The sequence below is a fragment of the Pseudopipra pipra genome, chromosome 19 (assembly GCF_036250125.1).
Source record: "Pseudopipra pipra isolate bDixPip1 chromosome 19, bDixPip1.hap1, whole genome shotgun sequence".
In the NCBI taxonomy this organism is placed as follows: Eukaryota; Metazoa; Chordata; class Aves; order Passeriformes; family Pipridae; genus Pseudopipra; species Pseudopipra pipra.
In genome coordinates this window covers 2,535,147-2,552,931 of record NC_087567.1, presented here as the reverse complement: position 1 = coordinate 2,552,931, position 17,785 = coordinate 2,535,147, and the positions used below count along the sequence as shown (strand labels likewise).

At 45.9% G+C, this 17,785-nt stretch overlaps 1 protein-coding gene across 1 annotated transcript; it reads right to left on the bottom strand.

Annotated features, from left to right (window-relative positions):
• Window positions 1–307: 307 nt before the first annotated feature.
• On the bottom strand, window positions 308–16,377 carry CFAP52 (cilia and flagella associated protein 52; the record flags this gene model as incomplete). The annotated part of the gene is given in 15 exon segments (XM_064676442.1): window positions 308–1,197; window positions 1,199–1,487; window positions 1,973–2,163; window positions 2,367–2,439; window positions 4,202–4,256; window positions 4,259–4,333; window positions 5,285–5,307; window positions 5,309–5,360; window positions 6,073–6,098; window positions 7,450–7,564; window positions 8,486–8,558; window positions 15,703–15,753; window positions 15,755–15,898; window positions 16,002–16,006; window positions 16,272–16,377. Coding segments are annotated over 15 exon segments (1,542 nt in total), but the record flags the coding sequence as incomplete, so codon positions are not given.
• Window positions 16,378–17,785: the final 1,408 nt, after the last annotated feature.

Below are 17,785 nucleotides of genomic sequence, written 5' to 3'. Positions count from 1 at the left end.
CTCAGACCAGACTGGCACCACCTGGAATCCCAGAATCCCAGAGTGGTTTGGGTTGGAAGGGATCTTAAAGATCATCTCATTCCATGTGCTGCCATGTGCAGGGACACCTTCCATTAGAGCACCAGCCCTGTCCAACCTGGCCTTGAACACTTCCAGGGACAGGGAGTCCACAACCTCTCTGTGCCAGTGCCTCACCTCCCTTGTATTAAAGAATTTCTTCCTAATACCGAATCTAAACCTGCTTAAGGCCATTATCCTTATCCCCACAGTCAGGGGAATACTCAGACACCCATTTGATTTGGGCAGGGTGGGATACATTGCTTTGGGCATTATGGCAACAACTACTTCTTTCCAGCTGAAGTGCAGAGTCAGTGCCAGGACAGCGCTCAGGGTCTGGCCAGTGAGCTCTGGCCAGCAACTGGTGCCAGTAACACAGAGGGCCTTCAAAATACTCTTAACCAACATTCATTTACCAGGCTAATTGAAAAGAACTGATGGTAAATCCATGGGTTTTAGCCAAAGCCAAGGTACACACTCCCAAAGCTCCCCCGTGCAAGGGCTGGGCTCCCAGAGGAGATGTCACACTGGTGGGGAACATGTGAGCCTGAGGCTGGCTGGAGCCTGGAGCCATTCCTGCTTGTAACCTGACAGGCTGCCAGGATTCTGGAGTAGGTCACTCGAACAAACCACTGGAGAGCACGGAGAACACCACTGAACTAAAGGGGGAGCAGGGCACGAGGAAACCCTGCATTCCCCAGAGAGGTTTGAGCCCTGCCTTCACCTTTACATTACACCTTGCAAGACTGAACCTCAGCATCTCCCCAGGCTGAATCACAGCCCTTTTCTAAGTGGTTTTCTTCAGTGGTTCATTTTATTTTCCCCTTTAGCTGACCTCTCCTTTTAATTTTTTCTTTCCTTTCTGAGATCCTGGCTTCACTGCTCTGCTTTTCCTGGTCTTGGCATGACCTCCTCTTTTCTGGTTTTACCCACCCCCTCACCTGTGACAAAGTGTGCCCCATCTGATGTGATGTCCAACCCACTGATGGCACCTGGCACAGACCCTTCCACTTCTCTGGCACTTCCCAGGAGCTCATCTGGAGAGCAGAGCAGAGGGAGGGCTGTGCCTGGAGACCCCACAGATTTCAGCCCTGCTCTGTAACACAACCTGCTGTGGGGGCACAGGAGTTTCACCATGGAACAAGCCCCAGATTTTGTGTTTTGGAGTTTCTGCAAACAGAATTCCTGCAGTTTTTCTTACCCTTCTGCTTGTTGCACCATGGACTATCTGGTACCTTTCAGGATGGCAACACACACATCTGAAAGAGGAGTGGGGTCAAATGATTTGTTTTCTCAAAAAACAACTGCAAAACACCCCCAAATGAGGAAAAAGCAATAGGGTCAGAACCCAAACTTTGTCTGCCTGAACTATCTCTGCCTGTCCTGTACTCAAATCTCTCTTTCTACCTGGATATTTCTCAGGTCCCACTCTGAGGTCAGGGTTTCATAAAGCCTATTGGGGTCATCAGTTCTCTCACCCATCACAGCTGCCTTGTGAGACTTTTGCTCTGCTGTCACATGAACTATTTTTCTTCAATCCTGAATGCTTTCTAGGTGCTATTCACTGTGCAAAAGCTTCCTTACCCTCACCACAGAGCAGAGAGTTTGCAGATCTGCGATAGATCAACGAGAGTCATAAAGTCCTGGAAGACAGAGCTACGGGGAAATAGGAAATTACCTGTTCCATCCCCTTGGCCAAGCAGGATCCATTATGAGAACACGAGGCAAATGTTTGTCAAAAGTTTTCTGAATTGTTCTTAGCACTGAAGGTTCTGTCCTCCCTCACTTAATTGTTTTTTTCTAGTAATTTCTATTTCCAAATCCTCTTTTTCCCCTCCTTCTTGCTATGAGATACCCCAAATAGGGCACAGTGACCCAACAGAGACATTCCCAGCACTTAAGTGCTTTGCAACACTCATCTGTCTCCTTCACAAGATCCCACATGCTGCACATTCCATCCAGGCTGGTTATGACACACTCTTGGTTGTCCTTCTTCGTCTTCACGCAGGACACAGCAAAGGCTCCTGCAGAACTGCCTGCCCTGATCTCCCAGACCCTCCCCTGAAAATCACCAGCAACATCTGCTCTTGTACCACCTGGTCCTGACTGAGCTCAGTCAAAGGCTTTTCTCAACTCTTATTTTCTCTTATAACACGTACTCACAACTCAATCTCATCAACTGCCCCTATTTTCCTGTGGGTCGCTCACAGCTGCCTCATTACACTTATCTGAGTCCTCCAGAGTGTGATCCACTCGGTTCAGAAATCCCTGACCATTAACCCCTCACCTTGTGTTTGTCACATTCTCACTCTTCCACGCTTCAGTTTACTCATTTCTGGAGTAGGAAAAGGCCTCTGGTCCAGGAGATATTTCCAGCGGTGCCTTCAAGATCAAAGAGCAAAGCTTCTGAAATGGAATATAAAAAAAGAGCTGCCTGCTATTTGTGCTCCACGTAATGCCAGAAAGTAAATACAAACCAGCTCTTTAAATCTTTGATGTGAAATACGTGCCTGAAAGCACCTCTTTTCGCAGTGGTGGTAACAGCAAAAATCTTTCTGCTTTGAGGGCTTGATCTTTCACACCTTGCACTTACTGGCCCACCAGGGCCAAACTTCACGAAATCCATTCGCTTTTAAATTCCACCAAGGTCAAATCCTAGGGAAAATGTAGAGATTTAGGCACTGACATCAGAAGCAGAGAGAGCTGACTGTCTATGTTTCCCAGTCTGATGCTGAGTTAACTCCAGGATCTGGGTCTCCAGCTCCCGCTTGATGAATGTTCAGAGCATCCAGGTCCTTGAAGTGTCCCTGGAAGTGGCAGCTTCCAGATGACTGATTTTGACAGAACCATTCCCATTTCAGAACAGGTTTTTTTGTGTTTCCAAATGAACACTGCAAGTGCTCCCCTGCAGTTCTCGTTTCTGCTTAACCAACCTTTAGCTTTAATTCGGTCTCAGCTGCCTTTGTCAGCTCAGAGATGAACTGAGCAGAGCCTGGGCCAGTCTCCGGGTGTGAAACAGAATCCAGGTCCTCATCCTCCACATCCTCTGGAGTTAATCACCCGAGCTGCTTTGATGTGCTTTTCTCAGGAAGGGCTGGAGTGGCTCATCATGTCTAATGTCTTTATGGCTCTGCTGTGTCACTGCTCGACAGGAGAGCCGAGGTGCACAGTGACTCACAAAGATGGCTCATTGATTAGGACACCAGCCCCAGATTTGGGAGCCCTGCCTTCAATTCCTCCCTCTTCCAGACTTCCCGTGCCCTCAGCAGCACAGCACACTGAACCCTTAATTTCAGGGCACACAAACAGAGCACGGAGCAGATAAATCACAGCACAATTAAATGTTTGGCTCTCACCAGAATGCAAGGAGGAACTCAAACCAAGGCAAGAAACCGAACATGAGCTTCCCAGTCAAATTATTTCTTTTGAATATAAATAAAACTCCTGTGCTTAAATTATTTAAATGTTAGGAAAGCAGTGTCACTTTAACTGACTGAACAGGGTCATTGCTTTATGAAGTTGCTTTATGCAGGAGCTGAAGTACACGGTGTTTGTTTTGCATGGCTGGAAATAAATTGTTGAATGGCACAGGTATGATGCCTACGACATGTTTTCGAACTTTATTGTTATTTGTATTGGAATGTTTCCAAAATTGTGTTAGGAATGGAGTGCTATTATATTATTAGAGTCCAATTAACACCTAACCACAGAGTACCATCCCAGAAAACTGGGAAGTCACCCAATAGAGAGTACAGTGATATAAAAGGAACTTTGTGCTGTGAAATCAATTCATACAGGTCACTTTGGGCAGGACAAGGAGCTCCAAAGCAGCTACAGAAAGAAAATCTGTGCTGGAGCACAGTTAGATGGAGGCTTGTAAGGGATGACTAAAGCAGATAAAGCAAATACAGGGGAGAGACAAATGAAGAAAAAGGATTAAGAGCATATTCTGCATTAGAAGGATTTCCAAGACTACTAAGGCTGAAGAAATTGTTTTACATCATGCCCCCTGAGATTTGCACATATCAAAGCCAGTGTTTTGGAGCTCAGACCTTTGCTGAAGTGGAAAATGAGAACAGCTCACTCTGACTCTCTGTGATGAGAGTACAGACCTGCTCCAGGGTTTTAAGCAAAAATTTCCTGCCCTTCACCTCCTCCACTAATGATTCATTTACAGTCACTTGTAGCAGCAATTCCAAGCTACAGGCACTGTCAATCACATACATTGACTGCCCAGTCTCTGCCTTCAAGGCATGGATTTTCCCATCATTCCAAGCTGATGAACATAAAGAAGCAGATTATCCAGGCCCACAGACTTTCCTTGTATTATTGTCTCTTTTTCCTTTCCTAATGAACCCTATTTTAATTAAGCTTATTAAGCTTTTATAAGGCCCACCCTGCTAGGTGACCAGTGTACATGTGAAAACCTCCCTGCTGCAGATGAGCCCACAGAGTGATGGTCCCAGAGAAACCATTAAGATTTAATTCCTTTTTGATTCTGGCTGTGGACAAATTGTTTGGGAGCAATGGGGGCAGATGGGATCTCTGCTCTAGGACTGCAGTGAGCCCTGTGGCAGCAATTTGCACATGGCAATGGGGAGCAGCTTTACACCAAAGGTGCTCTCCATTCACCACAGGTCTGGAAATCACATCCAAAGCCAGGTCTCCAAACCTTGTCTTCCATGTACACCACAACTATAGCACCAGGACACTGAGCAAAGTTCCTTGGAGCAGCTGCCAGCAAAGAGGCCTTTGGGTCAAGTCATGAGCTGAAGTTAAACCCATTCCCAATTTAATCCTCTCTTCATTCTAACATACTGATGTTTATTTAATTTGGCAACACTTGAAGACTGAACTCATCTGCCTCTTATAGAATATCTGTTACAAGGACAGGCTGGGAGAGCTGGACCTCTTCAGCCTTGAGCAGACCTGAGGGGATCTTATAAATCTCCATCAGGGGCTGCAGGGAGGGGGCAGAGGATGGAGCAGGCTCTGCTGGGGGGGCCCAGCAATGGCACAGCAGGAACAGGCAGGAACTGATGCCCAGGAAGCTCCAGCTGGACAGGAGGAAGAACTTCTTTGCTGGGCAGTGACCCAGCCCTGAACAGAGACCAGAGAGGGTGTGGAGTCTTCTCCCTGGGGATATTCCAGACCCATCTGCACACAATCCTTTGCCATGTGCTCTGATTCTGGGATTCAAGTATGTGTCTTCTGGCCTGGCCATTACCTGAAACATCTCTCAGGCCATCCCATAACCTCTATGGCACTGCAGGTCGTGTTGGGGATGTTGATTCACACCACACCTCAGGTAGCAGGCAGTGAACAAGTCAGGAACTCCTCTGGAGAATTCAGAGAGAAGATGTGATGAGGAGAGGCAACAAAAAATGCTTCTTTCCTAATCAGATCTCAGATCATCCTTTGAAGCTTTGCTGTTTCTAACATAAATAACCTTCCCAACAGGGATCACCAGGGTTAAGACAAAGGCCCTTCTCTCACATAAAATCCCCCCAGTCTGGCTTCTACTCAAAGATTCGTTTTAAGGAACACTTAAAGTAAAACTTTAAAAAGTGTTTCTACCTTTAGAATCATAGAATCATTAGGGCTAGAAAAGCCCTCTAAGATCATCGAGCCCAACCATTAACCCAACGAGTTTCCCTGTTTGGATGCTGTGACCTGTATTTCCCACATTCAATCTCAAAACAACTTCACGTGTTGTGTATGACAGACACAGAAGTGGGTGCAGAGGTGCTGGCTGCCCAGATTTAACATCAGGGATGAACAGCAGCCTCACATTGTAAAGATGTCATTTTTTATCTTGCTTACTGGATGATTCCTATTCAGCATCGCTGAGGGCAACAGGAACGACGGCAGGAGCCTGTTTGTAACACACTTGTTCTACATGTTTGAATAAAAAGAGGCCTGCCACGTTTCAAAAGCCATGGGGCTGAATGCTTTGAAATCAGCTCTGAGCCACACATCCCAGGGATATGACAGAAAGGAGAACCTAGAAAGTACCACGAGCCTTTGTTAGACGTCCCCGTCTACGGCGGAAAGATGAACCAGGGCAGAGAAAACTGGCACAACAAAAGTGCAGCCCCTTTCAAGCCCAGTTTGTGTGGGTGCTTTATAAAGTAGGATAACATCTGCAATTCAAGTATTCTGAAATGCCAGAACAGGGAAATGAAGCCTGTGTTTCCCTCTCAGCAATATTCTCTGTTCAAGGGCAGCTGGCAGATAAAGATTCAAACATCTGTGCAAGGGTGCAGTCCTGTAGTGCTTACAATCATCACTAAATCCAGCTCATCCAGGTACCTCTGTGGCACAGGTGCACCAGTCAGGGATACTGGCATCAGATTAACCTAAAGCTGCAAATGATTCACTCATTACATTAGAAGGAGGTGGATTTTTCAGGCTGGTAACATCTTGCACCGTGCACTTTGCTGCACCTTGGTAAGGTTTGATCCTCTGTGCCATGTCAAGAAGTGATGTAATAATGACATGTCAAAAATAAAAACTTTCATTGGGATCAAACTCTCATCTGAGGTCACTTTGGATGGAGCTCTGAGCAACCTGGACTAGTGGAAGGTATGGTTGGAAAGAGGTGATCTTTAAGGTTCCTTACAACCCAAACCATTCTAGAACTCTAGGAGAATTTGTTTTCTGAGAGAAAACAATTGATCCATTGTGGTTTTTTAAATAAAGTGTCATGATCCTACTATACAGAAGAGGAGATGTTTGCTGTCCATCCATGAGACACACCAGGATGCCCAGCAGTTCTTGTCATAAGCCTAGAATTTGATTCAACATGTCACATTGTCAAACAAGTCAATTGTAAGTGATGCTGAGACCCAAAAAGGCTCTTGGAGCAGCTCTGTTAGCCAGGTCTCAGCTGATGTTGTGGGGGCAGTAAAGCTGACACCTCTACAAACTGCACAAAAGCAGAATTTCAGGTTCCCACTGCTGGCACCCAGAGAGGCCCCCGTGTCAGAGCACCAGCCCTAGGAGAAAAGGGGGAGGTTGGCATCGCTGCCATAACCCAAATGTCAATAATTCCAGTCTTTTTATTCAGAATTCTTTCTGTAAGTCGATGATTTTTCCAACTCTCAAGCTGAACTGGCTCCTGCTTTCAGGCAGCTGCTCATTGTCGCCCTTGTGTTCACTGGGAGGTTACAGGATAAATCATCCTGTCAGGACTTCAACTGGTTTGGGGTTCCTGTTGGTTAAAAGGGGCTTATTTTATCCTGACCTTAATTGCAGCTTACTGAAACTTCTTTGCCAGCCAGAAGCACCCCAGCTAGTCACTAGAGAAAACCAATGTCATTGATGCTTCCTTGTGACAGGCAGGAATCAGCTCCTCTTGAAATCAGAGTAGTTCATTAACAAATCTGCTACTCATTGTTCCCTACAAAGAACTGGTCACCCCAACCTCTACATGTTAGGGAAGTTACAGCACCCTGAACTTGAATTTTCCTGTTAAGAGATAACTGAATTTTGGCTTGATATTGACCTCAATGTACCTATTTTCCATCTCCTCTAGAGGGTCTTGATCTCCCTCCTTCCCCAGCAAGCTCCACGTTTGGCTGTGATATCAGTATGCAAGAACATGGTCAGGACTAACATTTCATTCCCTCACCTGCTTAATATTTTACATGATCTTGCCTGTCCCACCTGCCTCTGCCAGGGTGTGCAAAGGTAACACTGCAGAGACTGTTTTTTGGACCAGAGCCCAACGGCAACAGCTCCTTGTTGATATTCTTGCTCAACTGCACTTCAATATCCCGTATTCAAGAATATTTCCAGACAGCTTAGGTCTTTGGGGAATAGTTTCAATTGTACAAGGCTAAGCTGGCAGGACTGTGCACTGAAGCTGGTTACTCAAGCAGTGCAAAATGAATTGCTGTGAGCCCGACTTTCAAATCCCCCGTGAAGTGACGCCTGCAGGTTTCTGTTTTGTAGGCAGAGAAAAGCCTTGCACGTACTCCAGCACTTCCAGACACGTGCCCACCCAACCAGCAGAGCCTCCTTTACAATCCCTCCTCCAACAGACCCTTTCTAAGCTGGAAAATCCTGCTCTTTCTTAGCTGGGGTAAATAAGAGTCGTTTTGCTGACTGCAACAGACTTGGCCCACTTTGCTCCATTTTAGGATCTGTCTCCTAATGCCTGAAAGGAAAGAACACTCACTTCAATGAGGGATGAGTAGGTCAGTTCACCTCTGTGCAAACACAGGCTGTAATTCTCAGCCTGCTCTCCCTCAGCTGTGGAACCACACTGGCCATTTTGCCTGTGGGACTGCAATACTGATGCTTATTTGGATTATGCCTTTAGGTAAAAACAAGTGATTCTTACACTGTGTCCCTCTGGGGGAAGCATCACCTCTGCCCTCCCATCTCCAAGCTCACTTCATCACTCTGGAGGTGGAATCTTTACAGAGAGCTCCAATCCCTCCTCCAGTGCCAACTGTTGTGTTTCCTGTCTTTAGCAAAAGCAAAGCTGTGACTCCCTCAGAGAAAACAGGATCAAAGCACAATTGGATGGGATTGGAGTGTCCTTGCTGCTGCAGCCAATGCTGAACAGCATCAAAGTCCCTCCTGCCCCTGGTGCTGATATTTGTCACTCAACCATGGCTTTTTCAGTGTTCTTGGGCTGACCTGGGCTACAGAGTGACTCTCTAGAGGGAGAAGAGAGGAAAGAGTTATTAATTATAGTTGTATATGAACTATTACAGTGTAAGGAGCAAGCAAATCATCACTGTGGGTCCTTCAGCATAGCAGGGATCACATATGATCCTAAAAATCCTTACCTCATTCCAGCAACACACACATTTTATGTCAGTGCCTCCACTTCTCCTTCCACTGATTCTTTGTCTCAGACATGAAAACAACAGAGGATAAAATTCAGCCTCAACATCCTTTCCTAGAGCTGCTTTTACTGCAGGTCCTCTGTGTCCCAGGCCCCTCTCCCTGTCTGAAGGATGCAATCCCATCTCCTGCCTGTCAGTAATTAATCACATTTGTCACAGAAAAGCTTTGAAATGAGTCAGCCTGTCATCAGCATGGGTGTCTGCTCTTTCCTAAGATGAGGAGATCAACAGGTCAGCCATTAGGAAGAGGAGAAATGATTTTCCACAGATAAAGTACCAGACTACAGCAAAAAAATCCAAACCAACCAGCAAATAACTCAAACCATTCCTTAGCCTTGTCACAAAATTTGAAGTGTGAGATGAAGTCTCTGCTTCAGTTCTGTCACCTGTGAAGGAATATTGCTCTTCTGTACAGAACACAGCAGATTAACTTCAAAATCTGAGAGACCCCAGAATAGGCTGCAAAAGGGGTAAAACTACCTCTGTGGGGCTAAGTCATAGAATCACAGAATCACAGACTGGTTTGGGCTGGAAGGAACCTTAAATGTCATCTCATTCCACCCCCAGCCATGGGCAGGGACACCTTCCACCAGCCCAGGTTGCTCCAAGCCCTGTCCAACCTGGCCTTGGACACTTCCAGGGATGAGGCAGCCACAGCTTCTCTGGGCAACCTGTGCCAGGGCCTCCCCACCCTCACAGGGAACAATTTATTCCCAATATCCCATCTCACCCTGCCCTATGTCAGTGTGAAGCCATTCCCCCTTGTCCTGTCACTCCAGGCCCTTGGAAATAGTCTCTCTCCATCTTTCCTGTCACTCCTTCAGGTCCTGGAAGGCCACAATTGGTCACCCCAAAGCTTCTCTTCTCCAGGCTGAACAATCCCAGCTCTCCCAGCCTTTCCTCCCAGCAGAGCTGCTCCATCCCTCTGATCATCTTGGTGCCTCCTCTGGACTCTCTCCAGCAGCTCCATGTCCTCCCTGTGCTGTTCCCAGGGCTGGATCAGCTCTGCAGGGGGGTCTCACCTGAGTGGGCAGAGGGGCAGAATAACTTCCCTGATATTCTGAAACCCTCCCTGAAATCCTGATATTCTTTCTCAGAAAATTATCCCTCCTGTCGGGGCAACTACACATAAGTGATATGGAAAATAGATAACAAAAAAGGGAATAAAGGAGCTTTATGCCATCAGAACTTGGACTGAGAACAAAGCTCTGGCACGAAGCAAGTGCATACAAGAGGCAGAGACCAGCTGGTGGCAGCTCCAGGCTCCCCAGGGCTTGTGAGGAGTCTGGTGAGTTTGACATTTTAACTTGCAATATAAACTCCAGCAACATTTGCCACTACCTGGGTTCACAGACAGTGCTGCCAACTGTGGTTGGTTCAGAATATTCCCATTTTTTCACTCCAAACCCAAGCTCTATGTGTGAAGACACCATTTTCTCTTTGGTAAAGTGTTTTCTCAGATAGAGAAATGACCTCTAGTATTTGTTGCTGTGAAAGCATGAGAAGAGAATTCCCAAAAAATAATAACAGAGATAAATCAGAATAATTCTGCATTTATTCTTAAAAAAAATCACTGTCATGTGCTTTGCTTGTGATTTTTGAACAAATACAGGTGTCAGCACTTCCTGATAAAGTTTGACACCTAAGCAGCACCACCCAGCATTCCTGTGCTTTCCAAATATTAATCTGTCCTAATCCCAGATATTTTCAGGATTAAACACTTGCAGAGTGTTTCAAAGAATAAAAGCCAGGAAGTGTTGATTTGCTGTGTGGAAGGAACTGAAGCTCTAAGGAAGGGGAGAGAGGAAGAGAGGAAAGAAGGGAAACCAACGTGGACATTCGGGCTCTGGAGAGGACTGATGAGTTTGGAAAAATTACTTTGGTTCAATTATAAAACTAAATAGAAGCAAATGATCGTTTTTTAAGTCTTGCTTATAGAATCACAGCATTAGGGAATGGCTTGGGTTGGAAGGGACTGTAAATATCATCCAACTCCACCCCCTGCCCTGGGCAGGGACACCTTCCACCAGCCCAGGTTGCTCCAAGCTCCGTCCAACCTGGCCTTGGACACTTCCAGGGATGGGGCAGCCACAGCTTCTCTGGGCAACCTGTGCCAGGGCCTCACCACCCTCTTCCCTTCTCACAGGGAAGAACTTATTCCTTATATCTAACTTAATTTCCTCTCTTTCAGTTGGAACCCATTGTTCCTTGTCCTATCACCACAGGTCCTGAAGAAAAAACATCACCATACAGGTAACTGGGCATTCCAGTGCTGGCATTCCAAGCAGCCTTTCATCCACCTATGCACCAGCTTAAGGAATATTTGAATATTTAACAAACACAAGAATCAGGTAATTGTGGATGTCAGGGGGGAAAAAAAAAAAAGAAGAAATAAAAAATAATTCCTGATTTTTAATTTAATTGCACTGGAATTCTTCCTTGGTCTGCCTCCAGCAGTAGCACATCCAGAGTCTCCTGTAGTATCAGGACTGATCCCTGTGAAAAACACAACCCCCAGCGAGGGTTTCATGCCACACTCCCACAGCACCAGCAGCCAGGAGCCAGGCTTCATGCAAATATTCTCTAAAGCAGGAGAACAAAGGGATTCTTTTTAATGAGAAATGTGATACACAGGCAGAACTGTTTCTGAACAATGTATTTAAAAATTTCCTATGAGGTGTTGGCAGCCTTTTGGGAGTCCTCTGTTATCACGGGCCCATCAACTGGCTTTTGATGTGCTGCTTTGCAGTTTTCCCTGTAAAAGGCTCCCACCTCACATGCCCTTTGGGGTTGGCATTAGGGCAGGAGGTGGCATTCAAAATCAAACCTATAACTACAGAGTTTATCTGATTACAGCTCCCTGCTACTTGCTGATAAATCAGAGTTTTTGCAGCACTGCCAAGACTGCTTTGATTTGTCCAAGGTATCCTCTACAGTTCTTCACTTTGAGAGGGAAAAGGGTATTATTAGCACAGAAAAAAAACACCTTAGAGTGGACAGGATTCATTGCCAGGCTCATAAAATCATGGTTTGGATTGGAAGTGACTTAAAAGACCATCCAGTTCCACCCCCTGCCATGGGCAGGGACACCTTCCACCAGCCCAGGTTGCTCCAAGCCCCGTCCAACCTGGCCTTGGACACTGCCAGGGATGGGGCAGCCACAGCTTCTCTGGGCAACCTGTGCCAGGGCCTCCCCACCCTCACAGGGAAGGATTTCTTCATAATATCTCATCTAAATCTACCCTCCTTCAGCTTAAAGCCATTCCCTCTTGTCCTGTCACTCCAGTCCCTCTCCAGCTCTCTTGGAGCCCCTTCAGGCCCTGGAAGTGGCTCTGAGCTCTCCCCAAAGTATTCTCTTCTCCAGACTGAATGCCCCCAGCTCCCTCAGCCTGTCTTCACAGAGTTCATCAGAGTCTGATTTCAACATTAACTTGATAATTGTGCTTCTTTCTTGTCCAGGCTGTTCTTTGAATCCCCACGAGTAAATGGCTTTAAGTTGCACTTGTTATTCAAGCAGTCAAGCAGTTCACATTAACGATGCCATGAATACTCTGGATGCTGCCAGACCTCTTGTAGATGAAACACAGAGTCTATGTAGGAGGTTAAAAATATCACCATTCATTATTTACTCCTTGCAGAACGAAACCACTGCTTTGAAGTACGATTATAAATAAAAACACCAGCAAAAGTCCCGCCTGCCCGTTCCCTCCCCTGCAGGGATACTTGCTCTTTGTCCTGTTCTGATCTCTTGTGAAGTTCTTCAGCACCCTATGAACTCTTCCAACACATCTTTAAATATATTTTTTTTTTTTTTTTTTTACAGTGCAAATCAGCTCTTCCTGAAAAGGCATTTGCAGTCGTCCACCCCACTTTGCATCTGCACTTGGAGCTGCTTGGGCTGTGACAGGGAACAAAATTAATTTGGTTGTTTATTCCAGTATTTATAGACGTTACAGAAACACACTTAAAGTTAATTCCATGTAGATGGAAAACAAGTTGCATCATCCCAGCAGTGAAGGGTTCTGCCACTCCCCTTCAAAACAGAAACAAAGAAAACTTCAGATCAAGCCTAGAAGATAAACACGTTCTCGTATATCTAAAGGCAGAGTTCCTTTAAGGTTGACCAAACTTATTTTCAATCAACATCTTCTCCTCACCCAAGCAGATCTAAACCCCTTTTTTTAAAGATAAGCTCGTCTTGGGGTGGATTCCAGGCTTAGAGTTTCATGCTGTGCCATGGGCTCATAACTCCCTGGTGTGATGGGTGAATAAGGTGCTCAGAGGTAAAGGATGATGTTTGGTCACTAAAATGCATCTTTTTAATGCCCCATCCCTGGAAGTGTCCAAGGCCAGGTTGGACAGGGCTTGGAGCAACCTGGGCTAGTGGAAGGTGTCCCTGCCCATGGCTGGTGGTTGGGATAAGATGATCTTTAAGATCCCTTACAACCCAAACCAGTCTGTGATTCTGTGATCTTCGCAGGTAAATTGCAACAAAGGGATGAAAATGGTTCTGCAGGGAGGGAGATCCGGACAGTTCCACCACTGGAGGCTCCAGGGAGGCGGAAATTCCCTCTCAGGACACCATTACACATCCCAAAATCCACATTTTGGAATAGCTATGCCTACCTGGAGCAGCAGGACTCAGCTGAAACTGAAAGCAGCCATGGGGCGGGAGAGGTGAGAATTTTTGTCATAACTACTAATACCTGGTACATCTTCAACAAAGATGTCCTGTGGAATCACACAGCTCTGCAGGGGGGAAACAAAAATCAACACTTCTCCCAGAGTTAGCAATACCTCGTGCTAAATTGTGTGAAAACAAGGATGGAAACACTTTTGTTTTGATCAATGCCATGGCTTTGACTCGGAAAAAACATCTGCAAAATGCCTCTTCTGTCACTGAAGGGAATTTCTGCCATAAGACATTAGATGCTACGTGCATTCAGAGAGGACTTGTTGACAGCCTGGTGACAAGGTATTATTTGTGTGCAGATATGTGGGAGGGGAATCACAGGACGGAGTTTGGGAGGGAAAAATGGAAAGCACAAAAATGGATCTGACAGGAGTGGGAGACAAAACTGCACCAGTTTCTCAGTGACTGCAGCAACAGGTTTGCCCTGAGGGATCTCCCATTTCGGGCATTTGGAAACTGCATTTTGTAAGAGTGAGGGAAGAGCCCAGAGAGGAAGAAAGGAAGAGGGGAAGGGTGGGTAAGGTGAGCCTGTGTCTGGTTAAAAGCCTGTCTTTGAACAGAAACATCTGTTTTAAGCAGCAGGGTAAAGGAGGAGATTGGAGGGACTGTTTGTTGTTTCCACCCAGTGTGTCTCGTTTTCTCTCCCTTCTTCCAAAATGGCCACTGTTTTGTCTTTAGTGGATGTCACCACATAACACAAATAAAAATGCAGAGAAGACAGATTAATGCCCACCAGCTGCACTTAGTGGGGACAGTGACAGATCACAGAATCACAGATGGTTTGGGCTGGAAGGGACATTAAGGCTCTTCTCGTTCTACCCCCTGCCATGGGCAGGGACACCTTCCACCAGCCCAGGTTGCTCCAAGCCCCATCCAATGTGGCCTTGGACACTTCCAGGGATGGGGCAGCCACAGCTTCTCTGGGCAGCCTGTGCCAGGGCCTCCCCACCCTCATTGCAAATAAATGTATCCTGAGATCAGGTTTTAATTTTACACCACAAAATACATTCATCCTCATGCAAGAAAGTTCTTCAGGGAAGTGTTTACATCCCTCAGGTTTCACTCCCTCCACTGGGTGTAAACAGAGAAGTTACAGGAAGTCTTACATCAATAAATGAAGAGAACTAAGAACAAGTGCACTAAGCTGGTGCTGAGGGTCCATCATCAAAGCTCCTCCACGCAGAATTCTCTCCAATGAAAGGCCAGAGCTCCTTATTCCAGAGACATTCCTGCCTCAGGATCTGCATTCTGAGACCCCTGAGTGCTGATTATAGACAAAAAAGGCTAAGTTAAGAGAACTTTGGGGTTATGAAGTCAAGCACTTCTGGGGTTATGAAGTCACAGAGCAATAGAGTCAATGTACCCTGAGCAACCTTGTTTTGCCCCAGTTGCACATGGGCATTACAATAAACTAATTATATTATCTATTCTGTCTTCTTCAGTAAAACCTCTCTCTCATCAGTAGTAGAATCAGGATTTCAAAAAAACAACTGCCTGAAGGGAAGGAGGAAGAATAATACGTGGAATGAGCACTAAAATCGAGGCGTTGATTTTTGGGGTCTCTTAAGAGTCTTTGGAGTTTTTCCAAAATCCTCTTCCTGTGGCAAATAGTGATCTTGGAAAATTTCAGCCCAGATGATTTAATAAATCTGTTAGATCTGAATATAGACCTTATAGCAGTTGGCGTGGGGAAACCTCTCAAATCAGCCCTTCTGCCATTCCTAGGAATATCTTCTGTCTCACTCCAGCTAATATCTCCCTAAAAAAAACCCAACTCAGGACCTAGTCCATTTTTATGCTCATTTTTATCTTTTTATGACTTTTACCAGATTTAGTATAAGAGAACTCTGCGGGATGACACATGAGATTCAGGAAAAACCCAAATTCTGAGTGAAATGAAACCCAGCAAAGCCAAGCCAAGGGTCTCAAACTTCAGGATCGAGATTGAGACACTCACAAAGAATAAATAGCACAGGAAAAGGGTTCATCTGTGAATCAATTTTGTGATGTTCCTCTGGAGGTTGCCCTACTTTCTGCTACTAACAAAGAGGAGGATAAGGAAAAAATTCAAGTTGCAGAGCTGCTCCTCACCAAGACAATCTTCTCCTGAGGCTCACAGTCAATCATCACCTTGTTTGTATTTCACTTTCAGAACCTCACAACTCCATATGCCAACTGAAAAATAACTATCATCATCTATAATCGATAGGAAAGCATAAAATAAAGGAGACTGTGGTCTAGATAGCAAGACACTTGTCCCAGGTCTAGCTCTGGGCTGCATAAATAGCTTTATTTATTTCAGAATGTTGCCAAGATCTAATCTGAGGGGATCCAGCCAATGTTTTCACTCAAAGTTCCACAACACTGTGGAACACGAGACCTTTCCTAACCAAATCTAGGTAATATTTTGAAGCAAAAGCGGGATTCTCTGGGTGTGTGACTAAAATATACACTGCCTCTCCTCATTTCAGCATTCAAAACTCTCTTTCCCAGGATGGTGAAACCGTGGGAGACCATCTGTCACGAGCCAACACTTGGTAACTTCCCGGGCATCGCCCAGCTGTAACTGGCATTTCTAGCACTGCTATGAGAGTCTGTGGGTTTTCTCTCACCTGATGAGGATCTCTCAGTTCAGCCAGATTATTTTGGCTGAAACTTGCCTTTAACACACGTGGCCACTCTTCTCAGTCTCACTGTCTGGCATTTGGTTGGTTGGGTTTTCCTGCGTGAGATATCCAGCTCCCACGGACGGTCCCAGTGTGTTGGGAGATATTAGTTGTGAGGCATAAATGGGTTTAAAGCAGAAGGAGTCACACACAGCTATAACACTGTGGGATTTAGTATGTTGTTTGCTTGGCTTTACGAGCATGAGAGGCTGGATTTGCTGAAGCCTCGGGACACAAGCTCTGTATTTACACCTAGAGATGTTTTCTGCTGGAATAGATTTAATTTTCTCAGTGATTTCCCAAGTAGCTGATACAGTGCTGAGTTCTGGCTTCAGTATGAGAAAAATATTGTTACCACACTGATGTTTTGGTTGTTGGTAAAGGATTTTTATCCTAAATGTAGGGCTTTTTTAGTTTCCCATGCTCTGTCAGGTGCACCAGAAGTGCAAACCAGAAGATCAGGAGGCTACAACCATCAGCAGAACTATCTCATTCCAACCCCCCTGCCATGGGCAGGGACACCTTCCACCAGCCCAGGCTGCTCCAAGCCCCGTCCAACCTGGCCTTGGACACTTCCAGGGATGGGGCAGCCACAGCTTCTCTGGGCAACCTGTGCCAGGGCCTCCCCACCCTCACAGGGAAGAATTTATTCCGTACATTTAACATAAATTTCCCCTCTCTCAGGGTGAAGCCATTCCCCCTTGTCCTGTCACTCCAGTTCCTGATGAACAGCCCCTCTCCAGCTTCCCTGGAGCCCCTTCAGATCCTGGAAGGTGCTGTGAGGTCTCCACACCACCTTCTCCTCTCCAGGCTGGACACCCCCAGCTCTCCCAGCCTGTCTCCACAGGGGAGGTGCTCCAGGCCTCTTATCAACTTCGTGGCCTCCTCTGGACTCCCTCCAACAGTTCCACTTCCTTCTTATTTTGGGGGCACCAGACCTGGCCACGGCACCCGAGGTGGGGTCTCACCTGAGCAGAGCAGAGGAGCAGAATCACCTCCTTTATCTGCTGGCCACAATCCTTCTGGTGCAGCCCAGGATACAGTTGGCTTTCCGGGCTGCAAATCAAATACAGTGGGATGAAATCCACACATGCAGAAACATCCAGGGTTTTTTCCCCACTGGAAGAATTAAAAAGCCTTGGCAAGGCTTCATTATTCTGAAATATTAATAAGGAGTAAAAGAGCAATATCAGAGGGACCAGCAGGAATCCTCTGTCTTTTCCACTGTCTATTATGGTAATTTTTTCCATGTAAATCAAAGATCTTAAAGGTTCAGCAAAAGCACATACAAGGATTACAAAGGAGTATGTAACAACCTGGACACTTCATTTCCCAGACACATGCCACATGGAGATCTTAGTTCCTAGAATGAGGAATGAATGGTATGGGACACTCCCAACTTTCTAGCACAATTTAACTGATAACATTGGAGCCAATACAGAATCTTTATACAGAGCCACCCTTAACCTTTAACAAAGTGTTAAAATTGCACTTGTAAGGGCATCTGC